This window comes from Pan troglodytes, chromosome 9 (genome assembly GCF_028858775.2).
Source record: "Pan troglodytes isolate AG18354 chromosome 9, NHGRI_mPanTro3-v2.0_pri, whole genome shotgun sequence".
Lineage (NCBI taxonomy): Eukaryota > Metazoa > Chordata > Mammalia > Primates > Hominidae > Pan > Pan troglodytes.
In genome coordinates this window covers 7,758,020-7,783,092 of record NC_072407.2, presented here as the reverse complement: position 1 = coordinate 7,783,092, position 25,073 = coordinate 7,758,020, and the positions used below count along the sequence as shown (strand labels likewise).

The 25,073-nt window shown below is 53.1% G+C and overlaps 1 protein-coding gene and 1 pseudogene across 10 annotated transcripts; one reads left to right on the top strand and one right to left on the bottom strand.

Annotated features, from left to right (window-relative positions):
- On the top strand, positions 1–5,346 carry ART5 (ADP-ribosyltransferase 5). Of its 10 annotated transcripts, XM_063782639.1 has the most exons (6): positions 592–719; positions 1,447–1,687; positions 2,002–2,060; positions 3,487–4,216; positions 4,823–4,855; positions 4,936–5,136. In XM_063782639.1, exons 3-6 carry the CDS (start codon positions 2,004–2,006, stop codon positions 5,040–5,042), a joined length of 927 nt encoding a protein of 308 aa, XP_063638709.1. In that variant the 5' UTR covers positions 592–719; positions 1,447–1,687; positions 2,002–2,003; the 3' UTR covers positions 5,043–5,136. The 10 variants fall into 10 exon arrangements, with proteins under 10 accessions (XP_063638706.1, XP_063638704.1, XP_063638702.1 ...); XM_063782636.1 differs by lacking the exon at positions 1,447–1,687 and having other exon boundaries at positions 1–719; positions 1,910–2,060; positions 4,084–4,216; XM_063782634.1 differs by lacking the exon at positions 1,447–1,687 and having other exon boundaries at positions 3–719; positions 1,910–2,060; positions 4,063–4,216.
- TRPC2 (transient receptor potential channel 2) lies at positions 6,269–9,294 on the bottom strand (annotated as a pseudogene).

Below are 25,073 nucleotides of genomic sequence, written 5' to 3'. Positions count from 1 at the left end.
GCCACCGCACCCGGCCCCCAATGACTAGATTTGAATCCATCTCTTGGGGCCTTATTTTGGGTTCCAGGTCCTGGGATGGGAGAAGCAATACCCCAAAGCCAAAGGGTGGAGAGGGACAAAGCAGTGATTCCAATACATCTGGTCTCGGGCCGTCCCAGCAGGCCAAGCTGTCCTCAGGTGGTATCTTTTCAAGCAACTGCAAACACTCAACTTCCTCCAGAGAGTGGGGCAGGCAGGATATATAGGCAAATGCTGTTTTTCACCATGATGGGAAACGGTAGGATGATTCCTTATTTTAGAATCTGGGAGGGCTTTGGGATGGCTAGACTCATAGAAGGGGGCAAAAGAACTTGCCCTGGAGCTGTTTTTCTTTCTTTCTTTTTTCTTTTCTTTTTTTTTGAGATGGAGTTTCGCCCTTTTGCCCAGGCTGGAGTGCAGTGGCTCCATCTCAGCTCACTGCTATCTCCACCTTCCGGTTTCAGGCGATTCTCCTGCCTCAGCCACCCAAGTAGCTGGGACTACAGGCCCCTGCCACCACGCCCGGCTAATCTTTGTTGGCCAGGCTGGTCCCGAACTCCTGACCTCGTGATCCTCCCACTTCAGCCTCCCAAAGTGCTAGGATTACAGGCGGGAGCCACTGCGCCCTGCCCTGGAGCTGTTTTTCTAACAAGCACTCAGAAGCACCTCCCTCCCCACCCTCCTCCAAGCCTGGACCCACGGTATGTCTTCCCGTTTGGTCTACAGAAAGGATTCTGGGAGATAGCAGGATTCTAGGTGGAGGAAACTTTTTATTTGGCTGACAATCTGAGGGGATGGGGGGACAGGGATGGGGAAAATTAATGAGCCAGACCAGGATGGAGTCCTTTGGGTAGCTCTAATCTTTCGTGCCTACCTCAGCCCCAGCAGGCAGCATTTCTCAAATCCTAGCTTTCAGCGACCCTCCGGCCGCTGGGGGAAGGAGGGGTGACAATCCCACCTCCTCCTGGCTCAGGCTGCTAGGAAGCTCTTCCCTGAGCTACCAATTCCTCCGCTGACCCCTTCTCCCATGACCTCTGACGGGGCATCCAAAACTCAGAGCCAGGTTATTTATAGATAAGCCCAGAGGAGGTGGGGGAAAGGCCAGTGTTTACAAACAGGGGTCACCTGAGTCTGAGCGGCCACGAGAGCGGTCTGGGGGAGGGGCGAGACTGGACCCTGTGGATCTGCGACCAAGGGCTCTGTCTCTGGCCCAACCCCACTGAAGGCGAATGGGGAGAGGACCCAGAGCAGGCAGGGAGTGGGCGCTGCTCAGATGCTGGAGCACGTGGCCCAGGGTGTGGGCCAAATGCAAACTATGCAAATCGGAGTGCTCCAGGGAGTGGTGGGCCGGGGGCCAGGGGCCGACCGGGTCAGGGCCCGCCTGAGGGAGAGGCCGAGTCTCACAAGTTTCCTCCCCCTCGCTCACAGCCAAAGAGGGTCCCGCAGAAAGACCCCGCAGTCCTTGAGAAAGGGAATTGCTCCTCAGTCCCTGCCCTGGCGCGCCCGCTCCCGGCCCCGCGCGCGGCGCTGGGAAAGGGGTGTCGGGTTACCGGCGCGGGGGCTATAGTTCGCCTCGAGAACCTTTGCTTTCAGCCGGACTCCGGGGACAGCGCAGCGCCCGCCAGAGCCCTCGCCGCTCCCTCCCGCTCGCGGCCTCCGCAACCTTCAAGTGGGTCCTCCGCCCCCGGCCCTCCCCTCTCAGGCGGAGCCAAAGTGCGGCCCCCGCCTTTACAGTCTCAGAAAGGTCCCCAGACTGGAGACTCTGAGGAAGGGGTACAGGGAGTCGGGAGCGGAGACTTGGGGCGGGGGGCGGACAATAAACTCCCAGGCCCCGCCCACGCCCCGCCGGGGCCCTAATCCTGGACCCGGGATCCCGCGCGCCTGGAGACAGGGTCCAGATCTGCCTCGAGCCCCTCGAAACCAGGACTCCAGCACCTCTGGTCCCGCCCTCACCCGGACCCCTGGCCCTCACGTCTCCTCCAGGGATGGCGCTGGCGGCTTTGATGATCGCCCTCGGCAGCCTCGGCCTCCACACCTGGCAGGTAACTCCAGGAACCATCTCCTAGCCCCAAGGGGGACATTAAGGGGCAGACCCTGAGGAAGTGGACTCGGGGCTGACTCCTCACATCCCTCTCCCAGGGACTCTTCCCTAGGATTCCACTCTTAACTCTCTTCCTCTCAGGAACCTCCATCTCTGCAGGGAGCCGCAAGTTCCCATTCTGTCTCCTAGAACCCCCATCTCCATCCCTCTCTGGATGCCTCCAACGTTCTCCTCCCCACCTCTCATCTCCCAGCGCAGGCACAGCCCGGCAAAGCCTCCTTGGGTTACCTGTGTGCTGCAGTCCTGGCAGCCCGTCCCAACCAAGGCTTGGCCTCCCCACGACCCCTACCCCAAATGTGGGTACAGAGCAGGGGAGGACTCAGTCGTCTCGGAGCTCACAGTGATTTGGTGTGGTGGCTGAGCACCTACCTGCAAGGGCTTCCTGCTGGATGAGAGGGAAAGAGAGCCTGAGGAGAGTGGGGCTGGGGGTTAGGTAGCTGGACACTGGCTGTGTGTAATATTTGCACATCACCTGCCTGCCAGATCGTACAGCCAGAAAAGCGCTTGATAGTCATCTAGTCCCACCTCCCACCGACTGCAAGAACCTTTCTAATGACAGGATGACCCCTTTTAGGTTGTACAGAAGTAGTGCTCTTTATGCTGTCTTCATAATAACTGTGAGGTTGGAAGTATCCTCAAGTCCAGAAAAGTTATGACACTTGCCCAAGGACTCACAGCTAATAGGTGGTAAAGTCAAGATTTCAGCCTGCGCGCGGTGGCTCACTCCTGTAATCCCAGCACTTTGGGAGGCTGAGGCTGGTGGATCACTTGAGGTCAGGAGTTCGAGACCAGGCTGACCAACATGGTGAAACCCTGTCTCTACTAAAAATACAAAAAATTAGCTGGGCGTGGTATCGCGCACCTGTAATCCTAGCTACTTGGGAGGCTGAGAGAGGAGAATTGCTTGAACCCGGGAGGCAGAGGTTGCAGTGAGCCAAGATCGTGCCATTGTACTCCGGCCTGGGCAACAGAGCGAGACTTCGTCTCAAAGAAACAAAAACAAAAACAAATTAGCCAGGCATGGTGGCATGCACAGGTAATCCCAGTTAGTTGGGAGGCTGAGGTGGGAGAATCACTCCAACCTGGGAGGTGGCGCTTGCAGTGAGCTGAGATCTCACCACTGCACTCCAGCCTGGGCAACAGAGCAAGACTCCATCTAAAAAAAAAAAAAGATTTCAGTCCATGTCTGTCTGACTCCAGTGCCTGTGTTATTTAAGCCTCTTATTGGGCCCTTGCCAAATTGCATATACCTGATATTTAGGGATAGAAATGAGATTCTGTGTTTCTGGATGGCTTTGCCCCCAGGACCCATGTCCAGTGCTCTGAACTTATGCTCTTTTCGGTGTGGCACCTCTTTTGCTCCACAGGCCCAGGCTGTTCCCATCCTGCCCCTGGGCCTGGCTCCAGACACCTTTGACGATACCTATGTGGGTTGTGCAGAGGAGATGGAGGAGAAGGCAGCCCCCCTGCTAAAGGAGGAAATGGCCCACCATGCCCTGCTGCGGGAATCCTGGGAGGCAGCCCAGGAGACCTGGGAGGACAAGCGTCGAGGGCTTACCTTGCCCCCTGGCTTCAAAGCCCAGAATGGAATAGCCATTATGGTCTACACCAACTCATCGAACACCTTGTACTGGGAGTTGAATCAGGCGGTGCGGACGGGCGGAGGCTCCCGGGAGCTCTACATGAGGCACTTTCCCTTCAAGGCCCTGCATTTCTACCTGATCCGGGCCCTGCAGCTGCTGCGAGGCAGTGGGGGTTGCAGCAGGGGACCTGGGGAGGTGGTGTTCCGAGGTGTGGGCAACCTTCGCTTTGAACCCAAGAGGCTGGGGGACTCTGTCCGCTTGGGCCAGTTTGCCTCCAGCTCCCTGGATAAGGCAGTGGCCCACAGATTTGGTAATGCCACCCTCTTCTCTCTAACAACTTGCTTTGGGGCCCCTATACAGGCCTTCTCTGTCTTTCCCAAGGAGCGCGAGGTGCTGATTCCCCCCCATGAAGTCTTTTTGGTTACCAGATTCTCTCAGGATGGAGCCCAGAGCTTGGTGACTCTCTGGAGCTATAATCAGACCTGTAGCCATTTTAACTGCGCCTATCTGGGTGGTAAGCTGTGCATGGGGGAAGCAGGACTGGCAGTGTGGGTGAAATAAGCCAGGATGTCCTTACACAATAATCCCCGGGGCCTTCGGGAGACCCACTTGGTTAAAGGGGAAATGAGGGCTGGAAGTCAGCTGGAGTTGCTGTCCTCTGTGACTCAGGTTTTTTGGGGTCCTATAAGTGTTTTCCAGATTCGTGAACATTCTTAGATGATTCTGTATGTCCTCAAAAGGGTCCATCTGCTACATGGTGTAATAGACCAAAAGAACCTGGTTAAGGAGATTAGCAAGCAGCAGAAAGAGCCAAGGGGACTGCTTCAGGTCTCAGGGGGGCCCTGGGCTCGATGGGGCTGACAGGGCACGTATGTGCCATTCCCAAGTGCTAAGGCAGGGAGAGATGGAAGAGTGACTGGGTCTTGGGTGGGAAGAGGGATGGAAAGGCAATCTGAAAAGAGTTCCTGGAGGACGGAGGAGGAAGGGAAATCAGAAGTTTCCCTTTAGGTGAAGGGAAAGATAGATTGAGAAGGGAAATGGCCCTGCCAGGGCCTGGTGGGCCAGGCAGTTTGGGTGTGAGTCTGTCCACACGGAGGCCTCACCCTGCTGTGTGTTGCAGGGGAGAAGAGGCGGGGCTGTGTGTCTGCGCCAGGTGAGTTGCCCTTCCATCCTCCTTCAGCTGCTTTGACTCCCCCTCACCCTGCTGACCCCTTCCTCCTCTTTTCCCTTCAGCAGGGGTGCAGCTAGAGTCACAATCTGAGGGGGCCTCCTCTCTGCCCCCCTGGAAGACTCTGCTCTTGGCCCCTGGAGAGTTCCAGCTCTCAGGGGTTGGGCCCTGAAAGTCCAACATCTGCCACTTAGGAGCCCTGGGAACGGGTGACCTTCATATGAAGAAGAGGCGCCTCCAGCAGCCTTGAGAAGCAAGAACATGGTTCCGGACCCAGCCCTAGCAGCCTTCTCCCCAACCAGGATGTTGGCCTGGGGAGGCCACAGCAGGGCTGAGGGAACTCTGCTATGTGATGGGGACTTCCTGGGACAAGCAAGGAAAGTACTGAGGCAGCCACTTGATTGAACGGTGTTGCAATGTGGAGACATGGAGTTTTATTGAGGTAGCTACGTGATTAAATGGTATTGCAGTGTGGAGACATGGAATTTTATGATTGGTTTATTCCACGAGACTAGACCTTCTGCCCCGCTGTGGCCTTGCTAGGCTGAAGGACTGACTGAGGGACTAAAAAAAAACTTTTTGGGGCCAGGAGCAGGTGGCTCACGCCTGTAATCCCAGCACTTTGGGAGGCTGAGGTGGGCGGATCACGAGGTCAGGAGATCGAGACCAGTCTGGCTAACACGGTGAAACCCCGTCTCTACTAAAAATACAAAAAAATTAGCCGGGCGTGGTGGCAGGCACCTGTAGTCCCAGCTACTTGGGAGGCTGAGGCAGGAGAATGATGTGAACCCGGGAGGCGGAGCTTGCAGTGAGCCTAGATTGCGCCACTGCACTCCAGCCTGGGCAACATAGCAAGACTCCGTCTCAAAAATAACAATAATAATAACTTCTTGTTATTATTAACACGGTCTCCTGTGCAGACCTGTGTAACACTCTAACTTGCAAATCCAGAAGCTAGAACAGCTAGAGGGTCCTCACGACAACCATGAAGGCAGGAAAGCAGGCAGGTGATTCCTCAGCCCCACTTGTCAGGTGAGGAATGCAAAGCCAAGGAAGGAAGCAACTGGTCAGAGGGTTCCCATTTGAACCCCGGCCTCCCGCCTCCCCGGTCTCCTGCCTCCTGGTCCAGAACTCTGTCCATAAAAGATCTGAGGAAACTCAAAGTAGGATCCCAAGCCCAAGATACTTGGGAACACAGAGCAAGTCATTTCTCTCTGCCCTGCTCCCACAAGGGTCCATTTCAGGGGAAAGAAGAGGGAGGACCTCAAAACATCAAGAGACAGAGATTCTCACACAGCCCGGAGGCCTCTCATATCCAGAACAGAAACTTTATTGAAGCAAGACAAGCAGCACAGGCTCCTCCCAAGGGGCCCCCCACCCTCACCCTCCTAGGCTACCACGCTCAGCAACAGAAGAAGGGACTCTTCCACTGTATCAGGACCTCCTCTCAGTCCCCGAATCCTCCCCCTGGGGCAGGTCCCCAGCCCCCTCTGCTTCCTGCTCCCTAGGAACTAGCACATGAGCTGGGGAGCAGGGGCCAGACTCTGCAGAAGCCAGAGTCCTCACCCCTCCAGTGTCCTGAAGCCCGGTTCCTGATGATTCCCGGGTCCTCACAATCCCAGGCCCTGTCAGCTCTGGGGTCTCAGGGATGGGAGGCCCCAGGTTCTGGAAGCTGTTGCGCACTCGAGTGATGTAGTGACTGAGGACGCTGGCACCGTCGGGAGGCCGGGGTGTCCCTCCCTCTGCCAGAGTTCACCGCACACCGGCTACCTCGCTTTGCAGTCGAGATATGGTCTTGGTCAGCTCTGTGAGTCTGTTGCCCAGATCTGGAGGAGGTGGAGTACCGAGGGGCCTTTCAGAGGGTGAGCCTGCCCTATACCCCTTTTACCCTTTACAGTACCCCAGGGGTTGCCCTATCCAGGATTCCTGAGGGAGAACTGGAAGAAGTGAGGAACGGGTTTGTGGGCTAGGGGTCAGGTGGGTGGGTGAAGCTGGGGCAGGTGAATCTGATCGGGGGGGGGGAGGGAGGAGCTGAGGAGCTGGAAAGAAGGAAAGTCTGGGGGCCAGAGAAAGATGACAAGCCACGGGGAAAGCTTACTGGACTGGGTAGACATTTGTGCGTTCACCTGCCTGCCCTCTCCCGAGTCTACGGCCAGCCAGCTCACCCCATCCTTCAGGGCCCAGTTCAGATCCCACCCCCTTTGTCCCTTCTGCTACTCTATCCTTCTGCTTTCTCATGAGCCTCTCAGAATGACGTGCTCCTTCTCCCTTCAGGTGCCCATGGCGATTCGTGTCTCTCTTAGCTGCACTTCATGCCCACTGTGATGGTTTCTCTTCCTCACCAGACTGAAAGCTTCCCATGTGTCCCTGCCCTACAGTGCCCCGTCTCTCCCTCCAAGACAGGGCCTGGAACAAGGGAGGCCATAGTGATGAATGTTGGTGGAACGAGTCAATAAGCGAGTGAATGAAAAAGGTGAATGAGTGACTGGGTAAGGGAGTGAATGGGAGAATAACTGAACGCACCTGAAGGCAGGAATGAGCACTTACATGAAATGAGTGGGATAAATGTCTGGATGGGTCAGAGGGTAATGGAGTGCAAGGGGCATGCTGTGCAGGTTGCCCTTCCAAGGGCAGGGCAGGATGGGACCACATATTATGCAGGCTGAATGAGGACATGACGCTGGGTATGGGGCCTTTATCACAGCTGAACAAGGAACAGGAATGGGGAGGGCTTGGAGGTGGGTGACAAACCTTTCCGCCGGGTCTCCTCAAATTCGCGCCGGGCAGTCTCTATGTAGCGCTGTACCAGGGCCTTGATGACGTGAAGGCGGTAGGATCCACGCTGTCCCTCCCCAGGCACAGCCCCTGCCCCAGGATTGGCCTGGAATGGGAAGACAAGAGGGTGAGGGAGATTCTCTACCTCCAGCCTTCCTCTGATCACTGCCCATTTTCCCCCCACCCCCAGGCAAAAAAAGTCTGTGTAGACTTTTCTGTCCCTGACCCACCTAGCCCCTGGCCTCCATCTCACAGTGCGGAGCTGGAAGGTAGAAAGACAGGGGCCAGAAGCTGGGGAAGGGCTGACGGTGAGAGGACCAGGAAGGGGTGGGCGAGGGCTGGGAGGCTGGTGGTGTGGAGGGGGAGAACCCCCTACAGACCTGGCAGTACCTGAATTGGGAAGGCACCCTCATGCCAGGCCAGACTGGGCTGGGGAGCTCCTTGGATGTCCGGCCTCTTGGCTTCCTCTCTTAGGCCACTGTCAGCCATTTAACTGCCCAGTTTGTGGGACATTTACCTTTGGCTTCTTAACATGTTTTTTAAAAAAATGTTCAACTACGTCTTGGACCAGTTTAGGACAAAAAGGTCTGTCTGGAGCTTAGTGGGTATTTCTAGCTTGGGAGGAGGGTGGCAAGGACTTCCGTTTAGGCTGCATGACACAGGGTTGGAAATTCAGGAAATGGCCAGAGCCAGCAAGAGGGAAAGGGAAGCCACGTGAGAGAGTAGGAATTGGGGCAGGCTTTCTGGGGGAACATACTGGAAAGATAGATAAGCCCGGGGTATGCAGACAAATGGATGGTATAGACAATACAAGTGAAGCCTTACGCCAGGGCGACCAGCAACAAGCCGAGGAGATACTCACAAAAGTAGGGATCGGGGGATAGTCTGGCTTCTTGGTTTTGCAGCAGGAACAGCAACAGCAAATGAACTGGCAAATTCTCCTGAGAGATTTCAGTGGTGGGAAGAGGTCGGTTAGAGGACAGGGAAATGGGGGCAGGGGCTGGGGATTTAGGGGGTGGGAGTGGGAGCTCTGAGGTCATCACCTGAGAAGGTAGAAGACAGCCTTCGAGGAGGGCAGGATGTTGAAGGGCACAGGCAGTGTCAGGCCCTCTCAGAAGTAGAACAGATACAGCTTGGAGCGAGCAAACGTCCACTCCACGTCAGCATCATCCTGGGAGCCAGGCAGCAGGGGGTGGTGCAAGGACCCCTTTAGCACATGGCCCTGCTGCCCACTCAAACTGTCTCTCTTTTCTCCACTCCTCACATCTTTGATTCTCCAGTGTGCCTATAATCCTAGCCAGCCTCTTTCTTCTCCCCAGACTTATCTCCCACCTCCCCTATCACCCGCATTTCTCCTGCCTGTCCCCCGTTTCCTCTCTCCCCACCATTGTCTTTCATCTTTCTGACATCCAGTTCCTGCCCAGCCTATTCTCCAGCCTGCAGACCCTAACCCATCCATTTCCTTCCCTCTCCCTCTCATGTTCCCATTTACTTCTCTACAACACACTCCTCTGCCCAACCCTAAGGGGGAATGAGCACTAGACTTGGTGTCTGAAGATACTAATAGCATCACTAAGACCCTCATTTTACAGAGGAAAACTTGTCCAAAGCCACAAACAAGACAACAGTGGAGGCAGAGCATGACGCCAGAGAAAGACTCTGTCTCCAAAACAAGAAAATTAAACACGGTATGATTCCACTTATCTATCAAGTGTCTAGAGTAGTTAAACTCATAGAGTTGCAAACTAGAAACATGGCCCCCAGGGGTGGGCGAGAGAGAGGAGTGGAGAGCTTGGTGAATGGGTGCAATTTCCATTTTGAAAGATAAAACTGTTCTGGAGACAATGACGGTGATGGTTGCTAAACAATGTGAACGTACTTAATGTCATGAAACTGTAAACTGAAAAAGAGTGGAAATTGTAAATGTTTATACTGGCCATTCTATATGAAATAATATATATTTATAATTTTTAATATTTATATGTGGTATATTTTCCCATAATGAAAGATTAAAATTAAAGCAGTTGGATCTTTAAAAAGAAAAGAAAGAAGTGAATAATACACACCAGCTTTCTCCTGATTAGAGGAAGAGCCCCAAAGCTTCTATGGACACTCACTTTTCTCTTCTTCTTCTTGCATTATTATGAGGAAATCCTTCATGGTTGGGGAACTTGGGCGACTTTGGCTAATGAGGAGCTCTGTGCCTTGAGCCCCCAGGGCACAGAATAGTAAATAGTCAGTCTGTGCCTCCAGCCCTGCAGTGTGAGGTTGCAGTCCTGTGGGCTCCACAGACATCACCTGTATCAGGAGGCTCATGTCTTACCCTGTCTTCTTGCCAGCCTCGAGGATGGAGTCTGAGCCTCCATGGTGCACCACGCAGGGAGGACAGTGGACCTGTTCTCCATGGTCATGGCCCAGCAGAGGGGAAGGGCAGTTCAGTGAGTGTAGGCAAAAGAAAGAACGATCAGACTGTTACTGTGTCTATGTAGAAAGGAAAGACATAGGAGACTCCATTTTGAAAAAGGCCTTTACTTTCAACAATTTCTTTGCTGAGATGTTGTTAATCTGTTGCTTTGCCCCAGCCACTTTGAACCAACCGCTTTGACCCAACCTGAAGCTCACAAAAGCATGTGTGTGAAATCAAGGTTTAAGGGATCTAGGGCTGAGCAGGACGTGTCTTGTTAACAAGATGTTTCCAAGCAGTATACTTGGTAAAAGTCATCGCCATTCTCTAGTCTCAATAAACCAGGGGCACGATACACTGTGGAAAGCCACAGGGAGCCTTGCCCTTGAAAGCGGCGTATTGTCCAAGGTTTCTCCCCATGTGATAGTCTGAAAAGTGGCCTCGTGGGAGGAGAAAGACCTCACCGTCCCCGAGCCCGACACCAGTAAAGGGTCCGTGCTGAGGTGGATTAGTCAAAGAGGAAAGCCTCTTGCAGTTGAGAGACAGGAAGGCCACTGTCTCCCGCCTGCCCCTGGGAACTGAATGTCTTGGTATAAAACCCGATTGTACATTTGTTCAATTCTGAGATGGGGGAAAAACCGCCCTATGGTGGGAGGTGAGACATGTTTGCAGCAATGCTGCCTTGTTATTCCTTACTCCACTGAGACGTTTGGGTGGAGAGAAACATCAATCTTGCTTAGAGACACGTCCAGTCATAGTAACTTCCCTTGAACTTCCTTATGACTTAGATTGTATTGCTCACATGTTCGTTGCTGACCTTCTCCTTATTATCACCCTGCCCTCCTACTACATTCCTTTTTGCTAAAATTATAAAAGTAATAATCAATAAAAACTGAGGGAACTCAGAGGCCTGTGCCTGTTCAGATCCTTGGTATGCTGAGCGCTGGTCCCCTGGGCTCACTGTTGTTTCTCTATACTTTGTCTCTGTGTCTTATTTCTTTCCTCAGTCTCTCGTCCCACCCAACTAGAAATACCCACAGGTGTGGAGGGGCAGGCCACCCCTTCAAGTGAGTGCTGAGGGATGGTCGGGAGCCTTGTTTGTTTCCTCCTCCTCAGGACAAACAGGAGAATGCGCTGGGCAGATGTGAGGAGACCAATATGCAAACTCTGTGCTCAGCAGACTGTGGAGTTTCTGTTCTTGGTTGTGCTGGGGGTCTCAGAAATCTTATTCAAAATTTTGCTTTCCTCCCCCACTGGTTGTCCTTTTCATAGACATCTCACCCATGATAGCAGGGAATCAGTCCCTCTAAACTATTCCCTAAAACAACAAAGAGATTATGAAGGTGATGATGAGGATAAAGAGGATGACGACAGACACCATGGCATCATGAACCCTTACTGAGGGCTTCCTAAAGCCCAGGCTCTGAGCTCTGTGCTCTATGCAGCTGGTTTCATTTCATCTGCATAGTCTCCACGTTATTAGTGCACATTTCAGGATGATTTTACAGACTAGAAAAGGTGCAACGGATTTTCATGTGGCTTGTACCAGATCACGAAGTCAAAAAGGATGAAGTCCAATTTGAACCGGCAGTCTAAGTCCATACACATGGCATTTGGCCAGTCCTCTCCCTGCATCCAACCTGCCCTCTGAAATCCTTGTCACTCAGGCCGATGGCCCTGCTCCCTTCCCTTTGGGGCTTCCTTGTAGACCACAGCTAGACCAGTGGGTACCACAATCACTGTGTCATGTATAGAAAGGGCAGCTGAGATCACATCGAGGATTCCAGAAAGAATCGGCACAGGATCATTCAGGACCCATCTCCCCCTTGCCCCTGTTCCTGGCGTTCCTTACAGCTCTCGACTTCCTCAAAGGAGTCATCAATTCGGAGTTTGGCTTCCATTCTTATTGAGGAAGCTGGAAAGTGTTTCAAAAATGCTCCTCCGATGTGCCTGTGGTTAAGACCTCTGAGCTCTGCTTAAAACTCTTTGAAGCTGGGCGCGGTGGCTCACGCCTGTAATCCCAGTCCTTTGGGAGGCTGAGGCAGGCGAATCACAAGGTCAGGAATTCAAGACCAGCCTGGCCAACATGGTGAAACCCTGTCTCTAATAAAAATACAACAACAACAACAAAAAATTAGCCAGGCATGGTGGCGTATGGCTGTAATCCCAGCTACTGGGGAGGCTGAGGCAGGAGACTCCTTTGAAGCCAGGAGACAGAGCTTGCAGTGAACCGAGATCACACCACTGCACTCCAGCCTGGGCAACAGAGCAAGACTCTGTCTTAAAAAAATAAATAAATAAAAATTACGAAAAAATGCGCTTGGATGGGCTTGGCAAACTTTAGCCATTAGCTCACGTACCACTTTGGAAGGGCATACCTTCAGTCACTTCACCCTTTAATCCCTTTGCTCAAGACTAAAGTTCTGAGAGGAAGTCTAATGGGCTGAGTTGTGTCCATGTGGGCAGTGCAGGAAAGGGTGCAGCGGGAGGTGCCTCCAGGGACGTCTTTGGCTTCCATCATGGGGGAGCAGGAGCCTGGATTATCCACCCTAACAAATCTGGACAAAGGAAAACGAGGTTCTCTGAGGAAGGAGACATAGAGCCCAAGGAGCTAACCAAGAGACAAATAGTCATCCTGTCTTGTCATTTTCTTTTACACATGTGTGTACATTATCTTACACTTATCACTTTGTTTTCTTTCTCTCCTTTAATTGCACCCTGTTGCCAAAAGTTAAAATAAAATGAAAGTATTGAGATAGCTCAGTAACTGACTTTTGGTCAATTGCCTTTTCATAAAGTGAACAGCTGCCCAAACGATTGTCTCTGTCACTGTGCAAATTTGCAAGCGTTTGCATGATCACTCCCAATCCCCCAACACAGGGCTGTGTTACAGCACAATTTAGTTCAGTGTTTTGCTCTCTGCAACAGGGAGGTTCTCTTCCATTACAGGTTGCAGTAAAAACAGGGGTACCATAAGCAACCACCTCTTTCCTCAACGATGTGATGAAAGCAAAAGCCAAGTAGCTCCATATATCCAACTTAAAAATATAAAGTTACGCCCGTGGGCTGCAGTTGGAGCTATGGCGGCGGCAGCTGTCACTGGGCCTAGCCCGGGTTGTGGACCTGGGGACTCCCCAGAAGGACCCGATGTGGAGGCTCACGGAGCGTCGGCGGAAGGCGCACAGGATGCTAAAGCTTTACAATGGCCTCTCGAAAGGGGAGGCGGTGGGACTCCCCGCGGGGCCCGACCCCCTGGACCCCACTGATCTGAACGGGGCGCACTTCGACCCGGAAGTTTACCTAGACAAGCTGCCTAGAGAGTGCCCTCTGGCCCTTTCCTCTTTATTTCCATTCCAGAGCTCTCTGTATAACTCCAGGCTGATGAATCCAACGGCCCAGTTGTTATCTCCACTTGGCTGTCTGTCTTGCATTGACCTCGTCTTACCTTTCCTCTCCTGATTTCCTCTTCTGCCTGGGCTCACCACGTCAGATTCACACCACCATCCACCCAGCTTCCAAAACACCTGGGCCTCCTCCTTCATTCCTCCCTCTTTCTCAGTCAAGTTAGTCTACTGTCTCCTCTCCATCCTCACTGCCAAAGCCTTGGTCCAGCCAACCATCTTGTCTCACTTGGTGTATTGCAACCTCCTACCTGGTCTACTCACCTCCCACTCTCCTCCAGCCAGACTGCTCTTTTTATAGCACAAAGTGGATCATTACTCCCCTGCCTAAAACCATCTACTGTCTCCCTTTGTCTACAAGATAAACATGACAAAGAGCCTTTAAGATTTGGCTCCAACTTACCTCTACATTAGTCACTTTTTACAATTATATGAACATCTCTCAGCTTCTCACCCTCTCATGTCTCGATTCTTGCACATGCTCTTTCCTCTGCTGGGAATGATCTTCCACACCTCTCCTATCGACCTGGCTGATTCCTACCATTTTCTAGTCTTCAACTGAGGAGTCCTGTGGTGGAGAAGGATTTCTGACCACCTGATAGAGATTGCATGCCCACCCATCTCCTGGCTTTTTTTTTTTTTGACGGAGTCTCGCTCTGGCCATCCAGCCTGGAGTGCAGTGGTGCGATCTTGGCTCACTGCAATCTCTGCCTCCCGGGTTCAAGCAATTCTCCCACCTCAGCCTTCTGAGTATCTGGAATTACAGGTGCCTGCCACCACACCCGGCTAATGTTTTTGTATTTTTAGTAAAGACAGGATTTCACCATGTTGGCCAGGCTGTTTTCGAACTCCTGGCCTCAAGTGATCCACCCACCTTGGCCTCCCAAAGTGCTGGGATTACAGGCATGAACAACTGCACCTGGCCGATTGGGTGCCCCTTCTTTGTGCTCCCATTGCCCCAGGCATACTGTCACCATAACTCTTACCATTCTGAGTTGAAAATGATTTTTTTTTTTGCTTTTTATTTCTCTCATTAAATGCAAAGCTCGTTGAAAAGAGGATGGTGGTTGTTCACTGTTGTACTCCTAACCTTTGACTCAGTGTCCTGAGGTCGGCTCTAGAGCTGTGCACACATGTTCAGACATTGGAGCACATCTTGTCTAGCACCTCTTTTGAGGTGGCTTGGAGAAAAGTCAGTAGGTACTTCCCCAAGGATGAAACAGAAGCTTCACCTAAATCAGGAGTTCTTCAACTTCAGCCTGCATTACAATCCTCTGAGAGTTTGTTAAAAATACTGTCTCCTAGAGCCCACTCTTCAAGAGTCAGTGAGTTGCTTCATCATCAAAATATATACAGAATCCAGCCGGTCTTCAGCGCCAGCCTGGTCTGAGCCACTGTGGACTCCCACCTGCAGAATCTCACTGCTGGTCTCCTTGCTTCTGCTCTTACCTTCTTATCATCCATTCAAGTAGCCAGAGTGATCTTTTTAAAATTTTTAAAAAATTTTTTTGAGATGAAGTCTCACTCTATTGCCCAGGCTGGAGTGCAGTGGTGCTATCTCGGTTCACTGAAGCCTCTACCTCCTGGGCTCAAGCCATCCTCCCACCTCAGCCTCCTGGGTAGCTGGGACCACAGGCATGCACCACCACACCTGGCTGATTTTTGTATTTTTTGTAAAGACAGGGTCTTGCTATTTTGCCCAGGCTAGTCTTGAACTTCTGTGAGCGCCCACCTCAGCCTCCTGCATTTTTAGGAAGCCCCTCTTGTAGGGATTTTGATGCAGAGGCCTGGGTGCCTCATGTCTCCTCCCATCTCTCTCTGTCTTTCTGTCTCTGTCTCTGTCTCTGTCTATCTCTCTCCCTTTCTCTTTGCCTTATAGCTGCCCTGGGGACTAGACTCTGCCTTAGGCATCCCTCTGACTCCTGTTTGCTTTTACACTGAGGCTGCTTTAAGTCGCACCTTGATCTGAAGCCTTGGGCTTCTGTTCCTATTGCTTGCTTTTGTTGGAAGGGCCGTGCAGCCTCTTGACAAATTGCAAAGGTGCCCACGAGTTTCCAAGTCCCCAACAACCAAACCAGATGACAAACAAGGATGCAGCCCATGGCTGGGGAGACAGATTTCATGTCCACACAGAGACTCCAAGATGCTGAACTGAAATCCACCCCGAAACCTGTTTTCTCTCTCATTTAAGTTCAATGTCACCTGGGGGCTTGCAGGGCAGGGCTGGTGACCATTCACAGGGCAAAGATGCTTTGAAATGTCAACTGAGAATGGTGTGGTGGTTGACAGATGGCACATCAGGGCATAGATTAACATGGAAAGAGAAACTCGCCCCTTGGGGGGAGTGTGTGAGGCTGGCAGCCACACAGAGGGCTTTTCCTGCGAGCTCTCGCATAGATGCAAACAGCCAGGAGGTTTTGCTTTCTGAGCCTGAGTGGAAGCATGTTCCTCCCTGCACATTGCCGCTCTGCAGCAAATGTTTATTCCTGTTGCTTTGATTAAAAGTGCTTACCAGGCCGGGTGCTGTGGCTCAAGCCTGTAATCCCAGCACTTCGGGAGGCCGAGGCGGGTGGATCACAAAGTCAGGAAATTGAGACCATCCTGGCTAACACGGTGAAACCCCGTCCCTACTAAAAATACAACAAATTAGCCGGTCATGGTGGTGGGCGCCTGTAGTCCCAGCTACTTGGGAGGCTGAGGCAGGAGAACGGCATGAACCTGGGAGGCGGAGTTTGCAGTGAGCCGAGATTGCACCACTGCACTCCAGCCTGGATGACAGAGCAAGACTCCGTCTCAAAAAAAAATAAAGAAAGTGCTTACTGAAAGGGTTTGACGGGAGTGGTGACAGTGTGAGTTATGGCTCTGCCGGCTGCCAGTGGAGCCAGCCGCTCTGCACAGCTGTGCAAGGGTGTTTTGAAAAGTAGCTCAGCCAGCCAGGAGTGACTGGGTGTAAGTGTTGCTGCCACAACATCTTGTAGCCTGATTTGGGCCGTATTTGCAGAACCCCTAAACCACTACATTTGTTCAGGCTTAAAAATAAGCTTGCTTTTTTGGTTGTTTTGGTTTGTTTTATGAGATGGAGTCTCGTTCTGTCACCGGGTTGGAATGCAGTGTCATGATCTCGGCCCACTGCAACCTCTGCCTCCTGGGTTCAAGTGATTCTCCTGCCTCAGGCTCCCGAGTAGCTGGGACTACAGGCGTGTGCCATCATGGCCCGCTCATTTTTGAATTTTTAGTAGAGACGGGGCTTCACCATGTTGGCCAGGATGATCCGATCTCTTGACCTCGTGATCTGTCCACCTCGGCCTCCCAAAGTCCTGGGTTTACAGGTGTGAGCCACCGTGCCTGGCCAAACATAAACTTACTTTCTTACCTCTTCTGCTGAACTCTATTTTCTTCTTTTCCCAAATGTCTTTATCCAGAAGAGCTTTTAGCAACAAAGTTACCCAATGCCCTTCCCTAGTCTCTCCTTGCAACTGGCTCTCAGCAGGGGGTGGGAGGAAATCCTTGACAGAACCAATTTACACGACTGTTTGGAGGACTCTGGCTAGCCCCAGGAGGTGTTTGCATTTTGAAATGGTTACTAGTGTCAGAATGTTTCATTAGTAAGAGCACAGCCTCTATGTTGGATGCCCTGAATTTGAATCTCAGCATTGCCACTTTGTATATAACCAGAGGATGGATTTGGGGACCCAATGGATCTACCATGACATGAAGTTGCACCAACATTCACCTGACCTCCAAAATGCCTATTCTGACTGGTAGACCCTAGTCTCAGCCTAGTGCCAGTTCAGAGCCTGTGTCCAGTGATCCTGCACAGGTCTCATTAGTTCCTTTTCTCCTGTTCAGTCATCCTGGTAAAAGGCTGTGTATTCCCTTGGGGGCAGGCTGGGAGAAAGATTGACAGTATAAATTTCTGGCAGTGGAGCAGAGTCCTTTCTGGAGGGGACCTGGCTTCCCATTCAGACAAGGGACTCCGTGTCTGTGAACGGGCTTATGTCTGGGAATTGACGGGGGACTGTGACTCTGTTTTTATGATTCAGATTAGACTTCTGCTCACCAGACCTAGAACTCTTCTGCAAACACAGATCAAGTAAAAATGTGGCAGGCTTCTTACCTATTCCACTTCTAGGAATGCCACGATCAGCTGGCACCATAGGTCTCTGCGAGTCAGGCTATTCTGGTTGCAGCTTTGACTCTGCTGTCTTTTATGGTAACTGCGTCCACCTTGCCTTTGGGGATTGAGTGCTCTGAACACTTGGCCCCGGCCCCTGTAGTGTGCCTATGTCACTTACCCTCTTTATACCTCAGTCTCCTCCTCTGTAAAATGGGCATCCTAATAGCACCCACCCCCAGGGCTGCTGTGAGGTATAGATGGATTAGCATATGGAAAGTAATAGAAGAGGGTCTCAAAGTCCATGTGTCGTTATCAGAATTATTTCATGACAGGGGAGAGCTGGAGGAGAGAAGAAGGTGCTGAGCACACCCATGTGCTCTCCCACCAGTGTTTCCTGAGCACCTACTATGTGCTGCCCACTGTGAGAGCTGTTAGGGTTGAAATAGGGAGCACAGCAGGGTAGGGGCCGCCATCAGGAGCTTAGTGGAGAGACCATTGTGCAACATGGTTCCAGCGCTTGGGGTGGAGAAGCTCAGGGAGTTCAGGGGCCTAGGATCCCGGGCAGAATCATGGAAAGGACAAAGTCTCCCCAGCCTCTCCTGCCTCCACTGCCTCCCTGGCCTCCTCTGCTTCCCTGGCCTCTCCTGCCTTCCTGGCTTCCCCTTCCTCCCTGGCATCCCCAGTCTCCCCTGTCTCTCCTGCTTTTGAGGTAGGCCAGGAGCTGCTGGTGCTCACTTAGCCTGTCCTGGACTCTTGGTGTAGCACCTCAATGTCCAGAAAATACCCCCGGGTTCAGCTGATCACACAGCCAAAGAAGGAGCTCCACACTGACACTAAGAGTGCATCCTGGGCTCATTCATCAGGGCATGCCTCCAAAATATTTCTCCACATCTCCTCTCTTTGCCCACCTGCATTATCTCTGTGCCTGAGCCCTGGCTGGGGGCCTGCAAGTATCCCCTAACTCCTCTGTCCCTGCACGGCTGGGTCCCAGGCAATCTGTGTGCCCACCACACCTCTCTCCCCTCGCCCTCCACGCTCCAGCCCCACAGTCCTCTTTCTGCTTCTTTCCCAGCCTCTGGGCTTTTGCACACGCTGTTCCCTCTGCCCGAACATGCTCCACTGGGCTGAGAAAAACTCTCTGAGACGTCTCTCAACTTTTACTTCCTTTGGAACAGCCGCTGCTGCTGTCCCTCTCCCAGCTCCAAGACCTGCTGAGCCTCCTGTCTTTTTCAGTTCCCATGCCCCCAGCACTTCTCCTTGGCCTCCTTTTGCCCAATTGACAATGTCCGTTCTCAATACCTTCTCACCCAGCGCTGAGCCCCACTGTGTGAAGGCAATGCCCGTCATGTTCACCACAATATCCCTTCCCCATCACCATGCCGGGTCCACAGAGATGCTCAAAAAAGATCTGTTGGTAGGCAATGCAAAGGTGCATTCACGTCATCCTGCAGGCGGAATTCTCCACGAGTTTTGAGCAGCCTCGGTTTTCCCGCCACCTCCAAATCATGCAAGACACAGGGTAAGAGCAAAGACAAGGTGGCTGTGGCCGATGTCCACCCTCTCGGGGCGTCCCTTCTCTTCTCTCCTCCTTGGGCAGGGAGAACATCGGGGTGCAACCTGGCTGGGGCGGGGAGGAGGTGCAGAGCCTGGCCGTAGCTGGCCTGGCCAAGGGCAGGGGACAGCGACCGCCTAGGACGGGGCAGGTGAGCGCGGCGCAGGCCCCGGCCCGGCGTGTCCGCGGTGCGCGCGAGCAGCCAGGAGAGGGCGCCAGAGAGCCAGGAGCGGCCCGCGGAGGACCCCGCGCCCGCCCGGATGCCCAGCTCCGCGCCGCGCGGACCCACCGAGCCTGCGCTCAGTCGCCCCAGCTCCGCCGAGAGGCTGCTCGCGCCGGGTCCTTCCCCTTCCCCAGGTGCAGGCAGAACCCCCGGAGCCATGGCCAGCCCTTCCGGCAGCTCCGAAGCCACTGGCAAGCCCCGAGGCAGGGATGGCCAGCCCAGGAGGGCGGGGGACGACGTCGCTCCGGAAGAGAAGAGGCTGCGGCTTTTGCTGGAGGGGGGAAGCGCACAGCCCGAGGACTGGGAGGACGCGCCGCGGCCGGGCAGGAAGGAGACCGGCACCCAGACAGGTGGCGACTGCAGAGGAGTAAGTGACGCGGGCGCTGGGGTCCGGGGTGCCGGGGGCGCAGGGTAGGGGCGGCGGGAGGCTCCGTGGCCGGCCCTGGGTTGAAGTTGGTAATTGAGCGGCAACTCCGGCGGGCGCGGAGTGACAGCTCGTGACGGCCCCCGAGACGCCAGCTGCCCCTTCTCGGCTGTGTGGCTTCGACTTCCTGATTGTCCCACGACGTCCCTGGCCGCGAGACGCGCTGGACTCTGCGGCTAGCCAAAAGGGGAGGGGGAGCCCCGCGTCCTGGGGGCCCCTAGCAGAGGAAGTGGCGGGGGTCGCGCTGGGCATCCTGTCTGGGGCATCTGTCTGGGACCCTGCCGGTGCCTCTCACCTGGCGAGGGGCCTGTGGAGGGGGTAGGGGGGAAGTGCCTGGCGCCAGGCTTGGCCAAGCCCTGCTCTGCTGGGCTGCGGGCTGGCGGCGCTCACCCAGCTCCTCACCTGTCCCGCATCTTCCTGTTTTTCTTCCCTTTCTGGTTGGGCAGCGAGAGTTGAGAGGAGGCAGATGGCTTCCATCCCAGAAATCGCTCTCCTCTTTCCATCCCTACAGAGAGGGACAGAGAGGCAAAGTTCCTTGCATCCCCCGGGGCGCTGTCACTGTGAGCTCCCGGTGTCGTGCACACGTGAGCCCCTGAGTCACCGGGCTTGTGTGTGTGCGATGGGGCTCCGTGGCCAGCCTGGCCTCCTGGGGTTCACTTTCTGCTTTCCTACCCCAACTCTTCCTGTGTGGCTTTGCTGGCCTTCCACTGGGGAGGCACATGGGTTTGGAGGGCAGATGAGGGCCCGCTGGAGAGCTGTACCCCTCAGTGAGGGCCGCCACCTTGATGATTTTTGATGGATATTGGGGTTGACCTCTTTGTTTCTTCCACATGTTTTTTTGTCTGACCATTTGCTCAGCTGAGCTTGTCTTAATAATTGGATTCGTGGTTAACGAGCCCCACCTGGGCGAGAGAGCGGCCTTCATTCTGAACCCATTTAGGCAGCACGGGCAGCCCTCCTCGCCGTGGGCGGCATTAGAGCCCACCCTGCCCAGTCTTGGGGTTGCTCCTTGATGCTGTCTGGGAGGCTTGCTCATGGTGACATCCTTATCTCCCCGTGCACGTTACCGCATTCAGAGCTTGGGTCACCTGGACACTGAACTCAGGCGAATTTTCTCTGAGATCCCGGGAGAAGGAGGACAGTTCTCTGGAAGGTTTTCCAGGGCCGATCACGGAAAGGATGAGAAGGGAGAGGTCCTGGTCGGGGACACAATTCCGGTGACAGTGTAACGCCGGGAAACTTGATTGCATAAAGTCCCTCTCACTCCCTCTACCTCCCTCTTTTACGTGGACTCTGCCAAAGACCAGGATACCAGAATGCAGTGGAGTGACCGAGTGTGGTGGGACCTTGGGAACGCGAGTCTGGAGCCAGGCGGCTGGGGTTTGCATCCTGGTTCTGCCCCTCCTTAGCTGGCTGACATGGCACAAGCCACTTACCCTCTCTGAGCCTTACTGTCTTCAGTGGCAAATGGATCTGTCAACAGGCCCCATCGCCTGGGTTTGTTACTGCTGAGATTAAGGGAAGCTCATCCATAGAAGCACTTAGCGTTGTGCCTGGCACATACTGTATGGTGGATAAATGGGAATTAGGACTGAAGCTCATGGCTTGGTGTGTTTTTGCAGTGATGCTTTGTTCTGGGGTGCATCACAAGAGACAAGGTTCTTAGCTGGGCATGGTGGCTCAAGCCAATAATCCCAGCACTTTGAGAGGCCGAAAGGGGAGGATTGCTTCAGCCCAGGAGTTTAAGACCAGCTGGGCAACAGAGTGAAGCCTCATATCTACAAAAAAAAAAAAAAAAAAAAAAAAAAAAAAGCCAGGTACAGTGGTGTGTGCCTGTAGTCCCAAGTACTTGGGAGGCTGAGGTGGGAGGATTGCTAAAGCCTGGAATGTCGGGCTGCAGTGAGCTGTGATGACACCACTGCACTCCAGCCTGGGTGACAAAGTGAGACCGTTTCAAGGAAAAGAGAGAGAGAGAGAGAGAGAGACCCACAAGAGTCTTAAGCCAGAGTCTCCATGTTAAAATGCTTTCTGGAGGCTAAAAGGATGATAAGTTGGTAATGAAATATTTAAAAGGCAGAAACCCCACTGAATTGTTTGGTCCACGGAGGGAAATGGGAATCGCATGACCTGAAGGATGATGGAGGAACTGAACAGAAACCATCCTTGTTTCCTGAATCTGCACATGGCACCCTCTTTTCACAGTGCCTGTATCTGCTCAGTCTGGCGGCCCCTTGAAAAGAGGGAATCTTGATTTTCAAAATTAAAATTTGGCCCAAAGCCCACGACTGCCCACAATGCCCGCCAGACACATTCCTCTTCCCTTTTAGTTTCTATGGGAATACTCTCTTTGAAGAACCCATGAAGCAATGTCAGGCTGGTGTGAGGATCAGCAGCGATTTCTTTGAGGAGGAGAGCCCGTTTCTTCACTCACAGGCCATGTCTGAGTGGATCAAGAAGAACAGAGGGCCCTTTTATGAGATTTTGTCTGCGTAGACCATTAGCTTGGTAAAAATGTCAAAACCATCCTCATTCTTTAATAGCAGATTATTTTGGACTTTTCTCTGCAAGAAGCAGCATGGGCATTCAGATGATTTTAAGGATAAAATGTTCTTTCTCATCACCAGGCCTGGTGCTCTGGATGGCTGAGGTTTTAATGTTACTGTACGTCCCTTGGAGTGGCTCCCAGGCTGTGCTCTTGTGGTTGGGTGGCAAGGGGTTACTTTATTCGGTGGTGGCTAGAGGATGTTTTAGCAGGTAAATTGGGACCCCAGGAGCCCCTGAGTGCCAAGTCCTGCTGCAGGGCATCTGTTTATGGTGGGGAGGCGGGGGGGGGGGGGGTTGTGGAGGGTGAGGGGTATTGATTTCCTGCGAATATCAAGTTTCACAGGCTTCTTGTATATCCATAAACACCCACCCCATTGAGAAGGCCTAGAAAACCTGGCGCTCCCCAAGCCTTTATTGATGGCTTGTGAATGATCCCAGGGTGTGTCTGACCCATAGCTCCTCCTGGAGGGAGAGAAAAGTCTCTCCTAGGTATTTGGTTATCAACCTCAACCATTTGCTGAGCCTTCCCCAAGACCAGGCACCTCAGCAGAAATTTCTGGGTTGTCAGGCAGAACCGAGCATTCAAGGGTAATAACTCACTGGAGTCCCTGAAATCCCTGATGGATGCACCAGGTGAAAGCATCCAGGGTTGAAACCAGATGAGGAAGGTTATTGTGAGCCTGGGGCTCCTGTAGAGGTGCATCCATGTTGCAGGGATTTTCCTTCTTGCTGAGGAGAAACCTGGGTTCTCAGCTTTGCCACAGTCACAACACTTGGGGTGAGACCATTCGTGGTGGTGGTGGTGGTGGGGCGTCCCGTGTACTGTAGGATGGTTAGCAGCATCTGTGGTATCCATCCTCTAGGTACCGTTCTCCTCTCCCAGCTATGGCGACCCCAGATGTCTCCAGATGGTTTCAAATGCCATGGAGCAAGGGAGTGGTACGTGAGCAAAACCACCCCAGTTGAGAGCCATTGGTCTACACTTGTGGAAATGTTGGAGGGTGAGAGTTTCAAGCTTGGGTCCCTGCTGTACCCTTGGTGAGCAATGCGGCCTTGGAAAATTAATACTACTCCAGGGGCTTCAGTTTTCTCATCTATAAAATGGAGATAAATGAGACACACTTTCATAGGAAGGTTATATGGGATTTACTGAGATAATAAGACAGTACATGGAAAATGCTGGGCATAGAATTTATTCATTTTATTTTTTTTTAAGACGGAGTCTTACTCTGTTGCCCAGGCTGGAGTGCAGTGGCATGATCTCCACTCACTGCAATCTCCACCTCCTGGGCTCAAGTGATTCTCCTGCCTGAGCCTCCCGAGGAGCTGGGATTACAGGTGCCAACCACCACACCAGGCTAATTTTTGTATTTTTAGTAGAGATGGGGTTTCACCACATTGGCCAGGCTGGTCTCAAACTCCTGACCTAAGGTGATCCGCCTGCCTTGGCCTCCCAAGGCGCTGAGATCACAGGTGTGAGCCACCACGCTGGACTGGGCATAGCATTGTAACACAGAGAAAGCACAAAATACTTGGGCAATATCTTTCTACATTTGGCTTGTCTAGACTCCATCCTCCATCCCCTCATGCGCTGGTGCGGTGCAGACCAGAATATCACCCACCTAGACTGCAGAGTGGATTTGGGTGGCATCTTGGCTTTCTGCACACGACTTGCCTGTTCCCCACCACATCCCCCTGGTTCTCAGGGTCCAGGATTCCAGGAGGCAGGGATGTGGGCAGGCAGGGCAGGTGGCCCACCCAGTTCACTCCCACGCTGGTGACCTGCAGAGCCAGCTCTTCAAGACAGGGTGTTTTGACCAGCTTCCGGGTTTCTGGATTTCCATTTGAGCACAGCTGGACTACACAGGCTGAAGCTCTCCCTGCTGAGATATAGATATTTCCCTGGCGATGATCTTTCAAGCTGACATGAAGACATGACCACCCACTGGAACGTGTTGTGTCTGCTGTGGCGCTCTTGTAATTTGTGAGGCAGGCTCCTGAGGAATGCAGTGCGTAAGTGGGAAATGGTGGGAAGTTCTCCCATCCCCCACTGGCCGAAAGTGCTGCCTGCGCAGGTTGGTGGACGGTCCTTTGAGCAGGAAGAAGACACGGAGTACATTCCTGTTAGCTACGACAGAGAGGGGCAGGGTACACACTGGACATTTCAAGCCCCTGCAGAGAAGGAAGTCTTACTGTGCTGGGAATACTTGTGGAGTGGGGGCTGTGTTGCCCTGGGCTTTAATTATTTCAGGAACATTTAACCGCAGGGCTGGCAGGCTGGATCTTGATATGTGTTTCTCAGTTGGAAAGACTTTGGACCATAGGGAAATGTCTTCTCAATTCTTTTAATTTCATTAAGGTGGTCATTTTTCTTCTTGTGGCCTCTGGAATGTGACACAGAACTCAAGGGACAGGAAGGAGATGAGTTGGAGGCTGGGACAGGGGTCCCTGCCAGGGATGCTGGTGACTCACATGACGGAGTTGATGTATGGAGTCTGGTGCCTGGTTTGGGGAATGTTTGTGGAATATGTTACAGAGCACTGATGGACCTATCAGGTACTGGAGGTGAATGGTCAAGTCTGATCTCAGGGCTGGCAGTGTCAGGCAAGGACAGGAAGTTGACGTTGGACTCATTGGCTGAGGTTGCTTGGGACCCAGGGGGCAATGTGTGCCAGGACAGATGGGTCTGGGGCTAGGAAGGCAGGTTTGGGCTGGAGCCTCGGGCTTGGGAGGCATCCCAGGTTGACTGTGGTTGAGGCTGTG

Excerpts from the sequence above, each read along its gene's own strand:
- ART5 (XM_063782630.1), top strand. The coding sequence starts at position 76 with ATGGGAGAAGCAATACCCCAAAGCCAAAGGGTGGAGAGGGACAAAGCA. Across the intron at positions 2,061-3,486 it reads TCGGCCTCCACACCTGGCAG|GCCCAGGCTGTTCCCATCCT; the intron begins GTAACTCCAGGA and ends TTTGCTCCACAG. Across the intron at positions 4,217-4,822 it reads TAACTGCGCCTATCTGGGTG|GGGAGAAGAGGCGGGGCTGT; the intron begins GTAAGCTGTGCA and ends TGTGTGTTGCAG.